Genomic DNA, 13,089 nt, shown 5'->3' with positions numbered 1-13,089 from the left:
TGTGATTGTTGCTAACCATTCGCATAAAAAAGGTCTTCTTCAAAGATTAGTGCTGATACCATATGACTACAAGCAGAACAGTAAGTCTAGCCACATTTATAGACTTGTCTGTATTTAAGGTGAAAGTACAGTTCCACAAATGAGATAATAATTGTTTCCCTGAAAACTAATGAAAGAAATCATAGAAGATCTAAATAAATTCAGAGATACTATATAAATGGAGTGGAGATTCAATATTGTAAACATGTCACCTATGGGAGAAAATGTCATATAAGAAGAAAACCCAAAGAAGAAAATACTAAATCAAAAGATGGATTTAGCACAGTTGAAGGATATAAGATCAATACATAAAAATCAATTATATTTCTATATACTAGCAATGAACAAATGGAGGTGGAAATTAATGTTAAGAGAATGAAAGGACAGGCCACAGACTGGGGTAAAATACTTACAAATAATAATCCAATAAAAAGGAGATATATCCGGAATACATAAATAACTCTCTAATGCAATATTAAGAAAATAAGCAACACAATAAAAAGTAAAAGAAAAAAATAACTAAATCTGCATGTTTAGAGCTAAATGTTTAAATAAATAAGTTACTGTGCCATTGAAAACAGGCAGTGCTATGAGTTATTTTGCTAACTTTTCATCCAGTGGGCATTGAGCACTGTCAACTAAGGCTTCACTGGTCTCTAAGCTATTATGTGCATTTCTCCAGCCCATGCAGTGCAATAACTTATGCATAAGATGCTTCAGTGGCTTTTTCATTTCTAGTTTGAAAAGCTCTAACAAACAATTTTTGGTTTTTAATAAGCTCATCATGTCTACACTTAAAATATTCAATTTCTTTCCCTTACACTATGAATGAATGGTCTGAAAATGATGCCACAACTTAAATAATGAATTATTTTGAAACTATATGAAAGTGTTCTGTGGCTAAGACACTGCAAGGTAAATTAATGACATATATAAAGATAATTGTAATCATGTTTTCATTCATTACTTACAATTTCACCCCATGTTTATGAAGTAAATGTCTTCCTTCCATGAGTCAGACCCCTCACCAATACTGCAGTTTCATCTTTTTCAGCATCTTCAAACATAGATATTGCAGCTTGGGTTTAAGAAAGCAAGACTTCTAATCTCCTTTATTAAGCCAACAATCTATATTCTTGTTGTGTTCTATCTAGGTGGAAGTAAAATTCTGGGATTTCAAAATAATGGTTTACTAAATAAAAAATAGTTACAGAGATTATAGCAGGTATGACTAAGGGTACATTTTCCATGTCCTTCTTGTGGTTAGGGAGTCCAGGTACTGGTCATGGTGCCAGTACTTCAGAGGGGAGAACTGAGAAGCTTAAATGAAGGGATGGAAGAAAAGACCCAGAGCCCAATGAGGCAAGCGATCTCTTAGTAGGGGCACCTGCTGTATGGACCCCAGCAGGAGATTCAGGGAGACTAGATAACTACTCATACCAGCCAAGGGATGCAATGCTCAGGCTAGAATGCACCTATTAGCAGCTCTGGACCACACCTCCTATATCTGCAGCTAGGCTGTGCCACCTTTTGGCTGGACTGTGTTGCTCCACTTACTCTGCCACCAAGCTGACAGCCTTCCTCACTGCTCCATGGTCTTCAGTGGCACTCCTTTGCAGTCAGCACATATACAGCCACCACTGGACCTGCCTCTCTCAACACTGCCCTAAATTATCATTTAAAGAAATTTAAAGATGAGTAAAAAAAGATCTTTTATATTTACACTTTACAGAATTTTTCAGTCCTTTGTGTAGGTCCAGGTTTCCATCTGGTAAAAGTTACATTCTTTTAAAGAACTTAAGAACTTAACTAAAACAACTTAAGTTTTCTCTTGGTATAGGTCTGCTAGCAACAATATCTCTTGGCTTTTGTTTGAAAAGTCTTTACTTTGTCTTAATTTTTGAAGGATATTTTCACTAGATATAGAGTTCTAAGTTGATAATTTTTTTCCTTCAGAACTTTGAAGATATCACTCCATTGTCTTCTTGCTTGCACATCTCCTCATGAGAAGTCTGCAATCATTCTTAGCTTTATTCCTTGGTATAATATATGCCTTTTTCCCCCTCTGGCTGCTTTTAACTTTTCTCTTTGTGACTAGTTTTCAGCAGCTTGATTAGTTTGTCCTGGTGTGGTTTTCTTTGTGTTTATCCTGTTTTGGTATTCATTGAGCTTCTAGTGTCTGAGGGTTTGAAGTTTTCATCAAATTTAGAAGTATTTCAGCCATTATTTATTTTCTGTCCTTTCTTTTTCTCTTCTACTTCTGGGACTCCAATTAAGCCTGTTAGATCAGTTCTATTGTCCCATAGGTCACTGCAACCCCCTTTTTAAATTTTTTTAAATTTTTTAATTTTTATTTATTTTATTTATTTATTTTTGGCTGTGTTGGGTCTTCATTGCTGCACGCAGGCTTTCTCTAGTTGTGGTGAGCAGGGGCTACTCTTCGTTGCAGTGCGTGGACTTCTCATTGTGGTGGCTTCTCTTGTTGCAGAGCACAGGCTCTAGGTGCACGGGCTTCAGTAGTTGTGGCATGTGGGCTCAGTAGTTGTGGCTTGCGGGCTCTAGAGCACAGACTCAGTAGTTGTGGCACATGGGCTTAGTTGCTCCATGGCATGTGGGATCTTCCCAGACCAGGGATCGAACCTGTGTCCCCTGCATTGGCAGGTGGATTCCCAACCACTGCACCACCAGGGAAGTCCGTGCAACCCCCTTTTTTTTCAGTCTTTTTTTTCTCTTTACTATTCATTTTGGAGAGTTTCTATTGCTTTGCCTTCAAGTTTATTGATTTTTTGTTCTGCAGTATGTTACTGCTGTTAATCCCATCCAGTGAAATTTTCCTTTCAAATATTTGACTTTTCATCTCTATAATTTCTATTTTTAAAAATACTTTCCAAAGAAATTAAATCTTTTTTAAAAGCTAACCAAGAAAAACATCTTTCCATTTCTCTTATTGTGTTCCTATTTTCTTTACATCCTTGAACATATGGAGCACATTTATAATAGCTGTTTTAAGGTGCTTGTCTAGAATTCCATTATCTGTCATTCCTGAGTCTGTTTCTGTTGACTGATTTTCTCTGGGTTGTAGATCACATTTTCCTGCTTCCTGGTATGTTTAGTAATTTTTTAATTCGATATCCAACATCATGAATTTTGCATTGTTGAGTGCTGGATTTTTTTGTATTGATTTAGAGAGGATTGTACTTTTTCTGATATTGTGGATATCAGATAAGTGGATAAGTTATTGTGGATCAATTTGATCCTTTCAAGGTTTGTTTTTAAGCATATTTAGAGTAAATCTTGAGTAGCCTTTACTCTAGGGCTAATTTAGCCCATTTTGAAGGCACTGCTCTGACGTTTCTACTTATGCTCCATGTATTCAGTGAGGTCTCTCCACTTTGGTCCTGTGTGAACTCTAGGAAGTGTTCATCTTACAACTTCTCAGTAATTGTTTCCCTGGAAGTTTTTCTAGACTGTCTTTGTGAAGTTTTACTCTGTACATGTTCAGATTGGTATTCATCAAGAGACTCAAGGGGACCTCTATGCATACTTCTATTACTCTTTTTTTTGCTTAGCTCCATTCTCACAATTTCTAATTGCCCTGGCCTTTCAGAACTCCAGTTTCTGTCTTCTCTACTTGGAGATTGCTAGGATTGCATTCCTGTTCTACAGTCCAGGGATTACCTCCAGCCAGAAAGCTGGGGTGATGGTAGGGCTCATCACCTCATTTGTATCCCTTTTCTCTCAGATCACTGTCTTGTGTTGCCTCTTGTCCAGTGTCTGAAAATAAATGTTTCATATATTTTGTCAATTTTCCAGTTGTTTCCAAAGAGAAAATAATTCCACATCTTCTTTCCCCTCACAGCCAGAAGTGGAAGCCCTTTAATTATCTGCTCTTAATTTTTTTTTTCTGCCTTCATTTTTGAAGAGTATTTTTGCGGGATATAAAATTCTACATTGATAGTTTTTATTTTCTTCTGGCCTCCATTGTTTCTGATGGAAGGTCAGTCTTATCATTGTTTCCGTGTATAATATGTCTTATTTCTTTGGCTGCCTTTATAAATTTATCTTTGGTTTTCAGAACTTTGACCATGTGCCTTAGTGTACTTTTGTTTGTATTTACCCTGTTTGGGATTCCCTGAGTTCCTGGATCTGTGGGTTGCAGTTTTGGATATAATTTGGAAAATTATCAGCTGGTACTTCACTTTTTTCCCCCTGTTCTCTTTCTCCTGTTTTTCTGGGACACCAGTTACACATGTGTTGGATTGATTGATAGTGTCCTACCAGTCACTGAAACTCTCATTTTTCTTCCAGTATTTTTTCTCTATGCTTCAGTTTGCTTGATTTCCATTGATCTATCTTCAGGTTACTAATTCTTTCTTCTTTAGTATTCAATCTGCTATTAATCCCATCCAATGAATTTTTTATCCCATCTACCCAATGATTTTTTTAAACTTCTTCACTTTGAAATGTTTTAGATCCAGAGGCAGTTGCAAAAATAGTACAGTGAGATCCCATGTACCCTTCACTCAGTTTCTCCCAATGGTAATATATAACTGTGGTACAATATCAAAACCAGGAAATTGGCATTGGTGCAATACACAGACCTTATTCAGATTTTACCAGTTTTACATGCACTCACTTGTGTGTGTGTGTGTGTGTGTGTGTGTGTGTGTGTGTGTGTGTGTATTTAGTCCTATGCAGTTTTATCACGTATATAGATTGATGTAACCACTACCACAGTCAGGATACAAAACTGTTCCATCACTACAAAGACTCATGCCTTGTGCTACTCCTTTATAACCACTGCTGCCTTCTTCTCTTCCCCCACCCCATTTCTAATCCCTGGAAGCCACTAATCTGTTCTTCATGTCGACAGTTTTTTTCATTTAGAGAATGTGATATAAATGGAATTATGTAGTATGTGACTTCTTGAGATTGGCTTTTTCACTCAGTGTAATCCCTTGAGATCTGTCCAAATTGTTTCATAAATAAATAATTCATTCCCTTTTATTGCTAAATAATATTCCATGGTATAGATATACCACAGTTGTTTAACCATTTATTCACTGAAGAACATTTGAGTTGTTTCCAATTTATGGCTATTAAAATTAAACATTCATGTATAGTTTTTGTTTGAATGTAATTTTCCATATCTCCGGAATTAATGCCCAGGAATGCAATTGCTGGATCATATGGTGTGTATAGGTTTCCTTATTTAAGAAACTGACATTTGTGCTTTCTTTTTATTACTTTTTACACAGTATATCTTTTTCCATCACTCTTATTTCAACTTCTCTGTATCATTATATTTAAAGTGACTATCTTGTAGACAGGCTATTATTGGTTCATGTTTTTAATCCATTCGGCCAATCTCAGTCTTTTAATTGGTGTGTTTAGACCATTTGCCTTTAATGTAGTTATTGATAAGTTAGGGCTTAAGTATGCCAGTTTATTGTCTTCTGTTTGTTCCCTGTTTTCCTCCTGCCTTCCTGTGGATTACTTGAACATTTTTTAAGAATGTCACTTTTATTTATCTATAGTATTTTTCAGTGTTTCATATAGATTTTTTAGTGATAACTTTAGGTATTAAATTATATATATGTAACTTATCACAGTCTATTGGTATCAACATTTTGCTACTTTGAGTGAGCTATAAAAGCCTTACCTGCCTTTATTTCCCTTTACCTTCCTCTCTAATATATCTTAAATTTTTCCTCTACATGCATTGAGAACCACATCAGACAATGTTATAGTTTTTGTTTCAACCATCAAACATAATTTTTAAAACTCAAGAGGAGAAGGAAACTCTGCTCTATTTACCCATATTTTTACTATTTCTGTTGTCCTCCCTTCCTTCTTGATGCTCTAAGATTTCTTCTTTTATCATTTCTTTTCTGTTTGGAGAACTTCCTTTGCCCGTTCTCTTAGGGTATGTCAGATGAAGATAAATTCTTTTTGTTTTCCTTCATCTGAGAATGTCCTGATTTGTCTTTCACTCCTGAAGGATATTTTCACCAAGTATAGAATTCTGAGTTGGCAGTTATTTTCTTTCAGCACTTAAAAAATGTGCCTTTTTCTTCTGGCTTCCATGGTTTCTGATGAGAAATCCACTGTCATTCAAATCATTGTTTCCATAATGGTAAAAATGTAAAATGATGCATCATTTCTCTCTATCTGCTTTCAAGGTTTTGGTTTTGCTCTTTTGTCTTTATTTTTCAGATATTTGATTATAATGTTATTTGTAGTGGATTTCTTTGGGTTTGTCCTGTTTAGGTTCATTCAGCTTCTTGAATCTGTAGGATTATATCTTTCACCCAACTTGGGGATGTTTCAGCCGTTATTTCTTTGAATATTTTTAAAATTCCATCTTATTTATCTTCACCTCCTGGGGCTCTGATGACACAAATGTTTGATCTTTTGTCTTGTCCAACAGGACCCTAAGTCTCTGTTCATTATTTTTCGGTCTATTCTCTTTCTCTATTGTTCAGATTGGGTAATTTCTATTGCTCTACTTTCAAATTCACTGATTCTTTTCTCTGTCATCTCCATTTTCCTATTAAGCCCATCAGTAAGTTTTTTTGTTTTGGTTATTGTATTTTTCAATTCTAAAATGTCCATTCTTTATGTCTCTGTTTCCTTGTTGATACTTTCTATTTTTTCACTTTGTTTCTGGCATGCTTCTGAATGCTTCTAATTGCTTCTGAAACATGGTTATGATGGCTACCTTAAAATCCTTATCAGGTAATTCTAACATGTGTCATCTTGGTGTTAACATTTGTTGATTGTCTTTTCTCATTCAAGTTGAGATTTTCCTGATTCTTGGTATGATGAGTGAATTTTTATTTGAACCTGGAGATTTTGGATCTTATATTATGAGACCCTGGGAACTCTGAACTCTGTACTCTAATAAGCCTGCAGCTTTCTTCTTGAACTCTACCATATACCACACAAAATATATATAACTAATGAGCCTTACCCAGCATAGTTCCCTTCTTTCAACGGTTGAATTTCCTCTAGTTTCTGCCTGGTTTTGGATGTTCTCTACTACCTTCAACTTATCATGATTGTTACTCTGATAGAAGCTACTCTATCATTACCAGAATACAGAAGTCAGGACTTACTTTTCATTGTATACCTTTTGGTACCTTTTGAAGTTTTTACCATGTATGTATGACTTCTTTAAAAATGTAAGTAAATTACTAAAATTAAAACATAAAAATTAAATAAACATATTTATCAGACAGACCTAATTTCATTGACCAGCTCCATGAAGTGATCATAGTAACAACATATACTAGACAAGTTGAGCAAATTATTTAACCTGTCTGTGCCTCAGTTTCCTCACCTATAAAACGGGGATTAGAACAATGGCTGGCATATATAAATAAAATATATAAATATATTACTAATATATACTATATAAATAATATAAATTAAATTTTAGATATTATTGTTAATGTCAGAAATATTGGTAAAACTCCTCACAACCAGGGACATGTTTCTTCTTAATCCCTCAATGCTGAGAATTTGGTACCCAGTAAGTGCTTAAAAATTAAAAAAACTGAACATGGTGCTGTGCTGCCGTATTGGATGCTAGGTGGATTTAACCTTACAGCCCTTGCTGACACGGAGCTCATAGAACAAAATATTTAAAACATATTTAAATGAAATATTATCATTTTATATGAACAAATGTGAGTATGAGTAAATACAAATACTAGAAATTTTATATTTGAGTTTTATATTTAGATGAGGTTATAGTACCAGGCATTCAGCAAACTGTCCTTCTATTGCAGAAAAGCTTCATAGAGGTAGAATCTAGGAACTTTTGAATGAGAAAAGAACTTAACATTTATTAAGCACCAATTATATCCCATGTAAGTGTATCCATATGCCAGGTACTTTACATAAATTATCTCATTTATGTCTCTTAGCAACCCTGGGAGGTAAGCATTATCCCCCTATGAGAAAAATAAGACTCACCAACTAACTTGGCTAGGATCAGCTAATGAAACAACAGAGCCAAGATTGAAACTCAAATTGTTTGAATTTGGGGCTTATCCTCCTCTACTTTCAAGAATAAGACCCAGGGTTTTAGTATAAACAATACATGGGAGAAAAATAAGTATTTATTAAACATCTACTTCTGACCACACCACATGCCACATGCATTATTTCATTTAGTTCTCAAAGCATTATTTTATTCAATCCTCACAGTAATGAGAAAGGAAGAAAGAAAACTAAGATTTGTTGAGCACTTGTTGTGTGCCTAACACTTCAGTAGGGCTTATGTAAGTTCCCTCACATGGTTTTCTAACAGCCCAGTGAAACCTGTATTGCCCCCAAGCTAGGAAGAAAGTAGGCTGAGCTTTCTTCACACTTGCCTGCCTCCCAAGGCAGCTCTAAAAGACACCCCTTCAGGCTGCATATTCCCAAGCATTTTGCAGAACCTATATTCCACAAAATAATGACTTTTTAAAGTACAGTCCAGGTAACACAAAGGTCTTTCCATACGAGTTACTTTTTAATCTTTTGGTGGTCATGGACACCCTTTGAGAATCTGACAGCCCCTCCTCCCATATAAATGCTTACAATTACACAATTTTGGATAAAATTTCAGAACATTCAGCAATTTCCTAAAGCCCGTCAATGGACTCTTTGTTTAAAACAAACAAACAGAAACCCACTCTAAAGAACAGAAATAAATCTTAGGAAACAGGAGAGCTTATTAATGCTTCAATTATTGAGTTTTACAAATCCTCTAGAACACTAACCACCTATATTTGACCATTCTATTATGTTTCACAAAGTAGATATTAGTCCTGTTTCTCTTTGGTTTTTTATCCTTGGCACTATTAACCTTTCTGGGGGTATAATTCTTTGTTGGGGGGTGTTGAGGTGCTGTCCTCTGTGTTATAGGATGCTGAGCAGCACCCCTGCCCTCTACTCACTAGATGCCAGGAGCACACTCCCTGCATCTCCCAGTTTTGACAACCAAGAATGTACCCAGACATTATCAAATGTCCCCTGGGAAGAGGCAAAATCACCCCCTGTTGAGAACTGCTGGTTTGTAGTAATTACAGTCGTCACTCCTGAGTCACTCACAAGCATAAAGGGCCTAACATCCAGACTTTTAAAAAGTATTTCCTTTTCTTGCTTGATTAAGATCTCCTACAATACTTCTCAACTGAGTTAAGCAAGATGATTCATCTCACCAATTAAATTGCTACCTGAAGTTGTAAAGTTTTTCTTACCGAAGAGACCAAAAAGAAACTTCACATAGCCGCCCTGCTTTACTGATTGAATGATTGACTTATCAAGTCACTCAGTCATTCAAGGAATACTTATTAAATGCTAACAAGGTGCCAGACACTGTGCCAGGTGCTGGGGCTACAATGGTGACCAGCGTAGATATGGTCACTGCATCACGGAGTGTGCAACCTGGTGAGGAAGACAGACTACAGGGCAAGTAAAAAATAAGTGAAGATATTTATAAACTGTGGTAAGAGCCATGATGGAAGCACACAAAATGCAGAGGTAGCGACTAACAGAGGGACTTAGATAGGCTCACTAGGAAAGACCCTCTAAAGATGTGATATTTTAGGCTAGAACTCAAAGGGTGAGAAGTGCCAGCCAGGTTCAAAAAAAATCAATTAGAGGACAAATGTTCCAGGCAGAGTAGGCAACCATGTGGAAAGACCCTGAAGCAAGAAAGAGCTTGGTGTGTTCTGGGTATTGGAAGAAGGCTACTATGACTAACGCTAGTGAGTAAGGGGCAAGGGGCCAGACCCTGCAAGGCTCTGTAGCCCACGGTGAAGAGTTGGATCGCATTCTTAATAGAGTGAGAAGCCACTGAAGGCTTTTAACTAGGAGAGGTACCATGTTTTGATATACATTTTAAAACGACTCTGGCTGCGGTGTGGAATGGAGGGTGGGTGGTGTGAATGGAAGTATAGAGACCAGTTAGGAGGCCAGGTGCCAGTTGAGAGATGGTGGTGGTAGCAGTGGAAATGAGAAGAATGACATATTTTGGAGATAGAACTGACATAGTATGTCAGGGTGAGGGTGAGGGAAATGGAGGAATCAAAGTTTCTGACTCAAACATTTCAGTGGTGGAATGTATTGAAATGGGAAAGACCAGCTTGGCAAAAGAGAGAAGACATTCTTTTCCTCGTCAAGTGAGCCACAAATGCGGATACCTAACTAGTTATTCCATGAAAAGGGAGGCAGTTCAGTTCAACAAGCACCTACTATATGGGCACAATGCTAAGTGCTGAGGGTACAAAGAAGTAAAAGATGTATCCCTTTGCTCAAAGAGCTTGCAGTCCAGCAGGGGAGACAGACATACATAGGCAACTTCAATTCGCTGTGTTAAACACTGTTAGAGGCATGTGCAGAGTCTATAAGGTCATAGAAGAAAGCAAATTACTCAGACTGTGGCAGGGGCATGGGAGTCAGGGAAGATATCCTGAAGATGATGTCCGGCTAAGTACTGAGCCGAGGATTAGCCAGGCAGATAAGTGTGTGAAAGTATAGGAGGTTAAGGAAACAGCAGTAGAAAGGCACACAGCCGTGAAACAGCATGATACCTTTAGGGAATTATAAACAGTGCAGTATTACCAGAACATAAGCTTGAAGGCAAGGAATGAGAGGAGATGAGACTAGATAATAACGTTGACAGTATCAAGCAGCTATTGCGCACTTATTATATGCCAGGCAGTGTTCTAAGTGCCTTACATGGATATGTCATGTAATTCTCAAAATTATAATACCAATATGGAAACTGAGACAGAAGGAGATTGGGAACCTTGCCCAACGTGGCAGACCATCAGAGCTGAGATTCAAAGCAGGCAGTTTAACTCCAGAGCCCATGCTTTTAACCACAGAAAGCTGTGTCATGCTGAAGAACTGAGAATGTACCAACAGGTACTGCCAACAGGCAGTACTGAGTCATGGAAGGGCAGTGACATGGTCAGATCGGTGTTTTGCTGAGATGATTCAGGATAGATTTAAGAGAGGCCAGGCTGGAGACTGTTGCAATATGTCAGGCAAGTGATGAAGAGAGTTTAAAGTAGGGATAAAGACAAGGGAAAGATTTTAAAAATTTTTAGGAGACAGAATTAGCACAACTCCGTGATTAATTGGATTCTGAAGGTAAAGGAGAAAGAGAAATCTAGGATGTCACCGTGGTTTTGATGACTGGATGACGTTACTGCATGATGAATACAGGAGGAGGAGCACTACGAGTGAGCCAGTTTTTACGTTGAGTATCAGGTGCCAATAGAACACCCAAGTGGATCTGACCAAGGTGCAGTTGGATTTAAGAGTCTGAAGTTCAGGGGATATATTCAACTGAATATAGATCTGAGTATCAAGAGCATGTGATTCAAACCATGAGAGTAAATAGATTACCTGTGGAGAGTGTGTAAGAAGGAGACCATAGAGCCAAGGAGGGGATCTTGAAGAATTTCAGTGTTTAAAAGATCGGTAAAAATGAGCTCGCAAAGGAGACTGAAAAAGTATGTTAAGGATAAGCAGTATAGCACAGTGATCAAAATCATGGACTCTGGATCCAGTCTGTATGATTTTTTATCCTCTAGGCTCTGCCACATACCAGCTGTGTGACTTTGGGCAAGTTACTTCACCTCTAAGCCTCAATTGTTTGAGGATTAAATGTACATGTAATTAATGTAAAGCCCTTAGAATAGTGCCTGATAAACACACAGTAATTATTAGCTAATACTTATTAGGAAGAAAACCAGAGTAGGATTATGGAAAACAGAAGTTGAAAGTTTAAGATGAAGAGAATTATCAGATGTGTCAGATATAGCCGAGAGGTCCAATAAGCTATAGACTTACAAGTAAGAAGTAGAATTTGGCAAAATGGAGGCTACTGGTTACTTCAATGAGAAAAATGTCAATTATATGTGGAATCTAAAAAAAATGATACAAATGAACTTATACAAAACAGAAACAGACTCACAAACAGAGAAAATAAACTATAGTTACCAAAGGGGAAAGGAGGGGTATAAATTAGAGGAGTTTGGGATTAACGTATAAAAACAGGTATATAAAATAGATAAACAACAAGGACTTACTATATAACACAGGGAACTATATTCAATATCTTGTAATAACCTATAATGGAAAAGAATCTGAATATATATATATATATGTATGTATAACTGAATCACTTTGCTGTACACCTGAAACTGACACAGCATTGTAAATCAACTATACTTCAATTTAAAAAAAAAAATGTCAGGGGACTTCCCTCGTGGTCCAATGGTTAAGACTCCACACTTCCACTGCAGGGGGCCCGGGTTCGATCCCTGGTCGGGAAACTAAGATCCCACATGCCGCATGGGGCAACCAAAAAATAAAGAAGAGAGTCAGTAAGTGGAAGGGATAGAAGCCAGACAACTGTAGGTTGAGTGCTGAATAGAAGGTAAAGGAAATGTAATGACAGCAATGGGTAGGGCTAACTCTTTCAAGAAGCTTGCCATTTAAGACAAAAATCTCAAGTGAAGAAAGAAATATATATAAGGATGCTCACCTTAGCTTTTTTGTATGATAGCAAAACCACAGAACTATCCTAAATGTTCAAGAATGAAGAGATAAGATGTCCATAGCGGGGTTAGGGAAAGTGGTAAATATTGGAACAGTAATTGAGAAGAATAGGAGAAGCAGCTCACCAGAGATGAGTGAAAGGATCATGAAGAAGCCCACAAAGTGTATGTGCAGTTGGAAACCATAGATTGGTGATAACAGTCTGTCCCTTGGTGCAGTTTTCTGCAATAGTGGCAGAACAGAGAAGGCACATTGCGGGGGCTGACCTGGAGTGATAATTATTCCAGGCAGATGGGGCAAAGGGACAGAGGTTGGAGATGATGGTGAAAGAGGGCTCAAGAGTATAGTCATGTGGTCTAGGCTGGATGTGGGGTCAAAAGGGGGCAGGCAAACCAGGAGAAAATAGGGATCAGGGCACTGGGGTGTCTTTGTGAGGTCAGAAAGCAGAGAGTGGGGTGAAGACACAAGAGAATTGGTAGGACC

General features: G+C 37.3%; 1 protein-coding gene across 24 annotated transcripts in view; it reads left to right on the top strand.

The window, feature by feature from the left end:
- HDAC8 (histone deacetylase 8) overlaps positions 1 to 13,089 on the top strand; it is a 235,475-nt gene that overhangs the window by 106,046 nt on the left and 116,340 nt on the right. Inside the window, exon 11 of one of the 24 annotated variants that reach the window (XM_028482226.2) lies at positions 1,996 to 2,061. The exons of the other annotated variants lie outside the window; for them this stretch is intronic. Coding sequence (XP_028338027.1) covers positions 1,996 to 2,046 — 51 coding nt within the window. The 3' untranslated portion in view covers positions 2,047 to 2,061. Of the gene's footprint in view, positions 1 to 1,995; positions 2,062 to 13,089 lie in introns of those variants that run through there. 24 annotated transcript variants of the gene reach the window in all.

Source organism: Physeter macrocephalus, chromosome 21 (assembly GCF_002837175.3).
Source record: "Physeter macrocephalus isolate SW-GA chromosome 21, ASM283717v5, whole genome shotgun sequence".
NCBI lineage: Eukaryota > Metazoa > Chordata > Mammalia > Artiodactyla > Physeteridae > Physeter > Physeter macrocephalus.
Note: the sequence above shows the minus strand (reverse complement) of the source record. Positions and strands in the feature narration are given on the sequence as shown.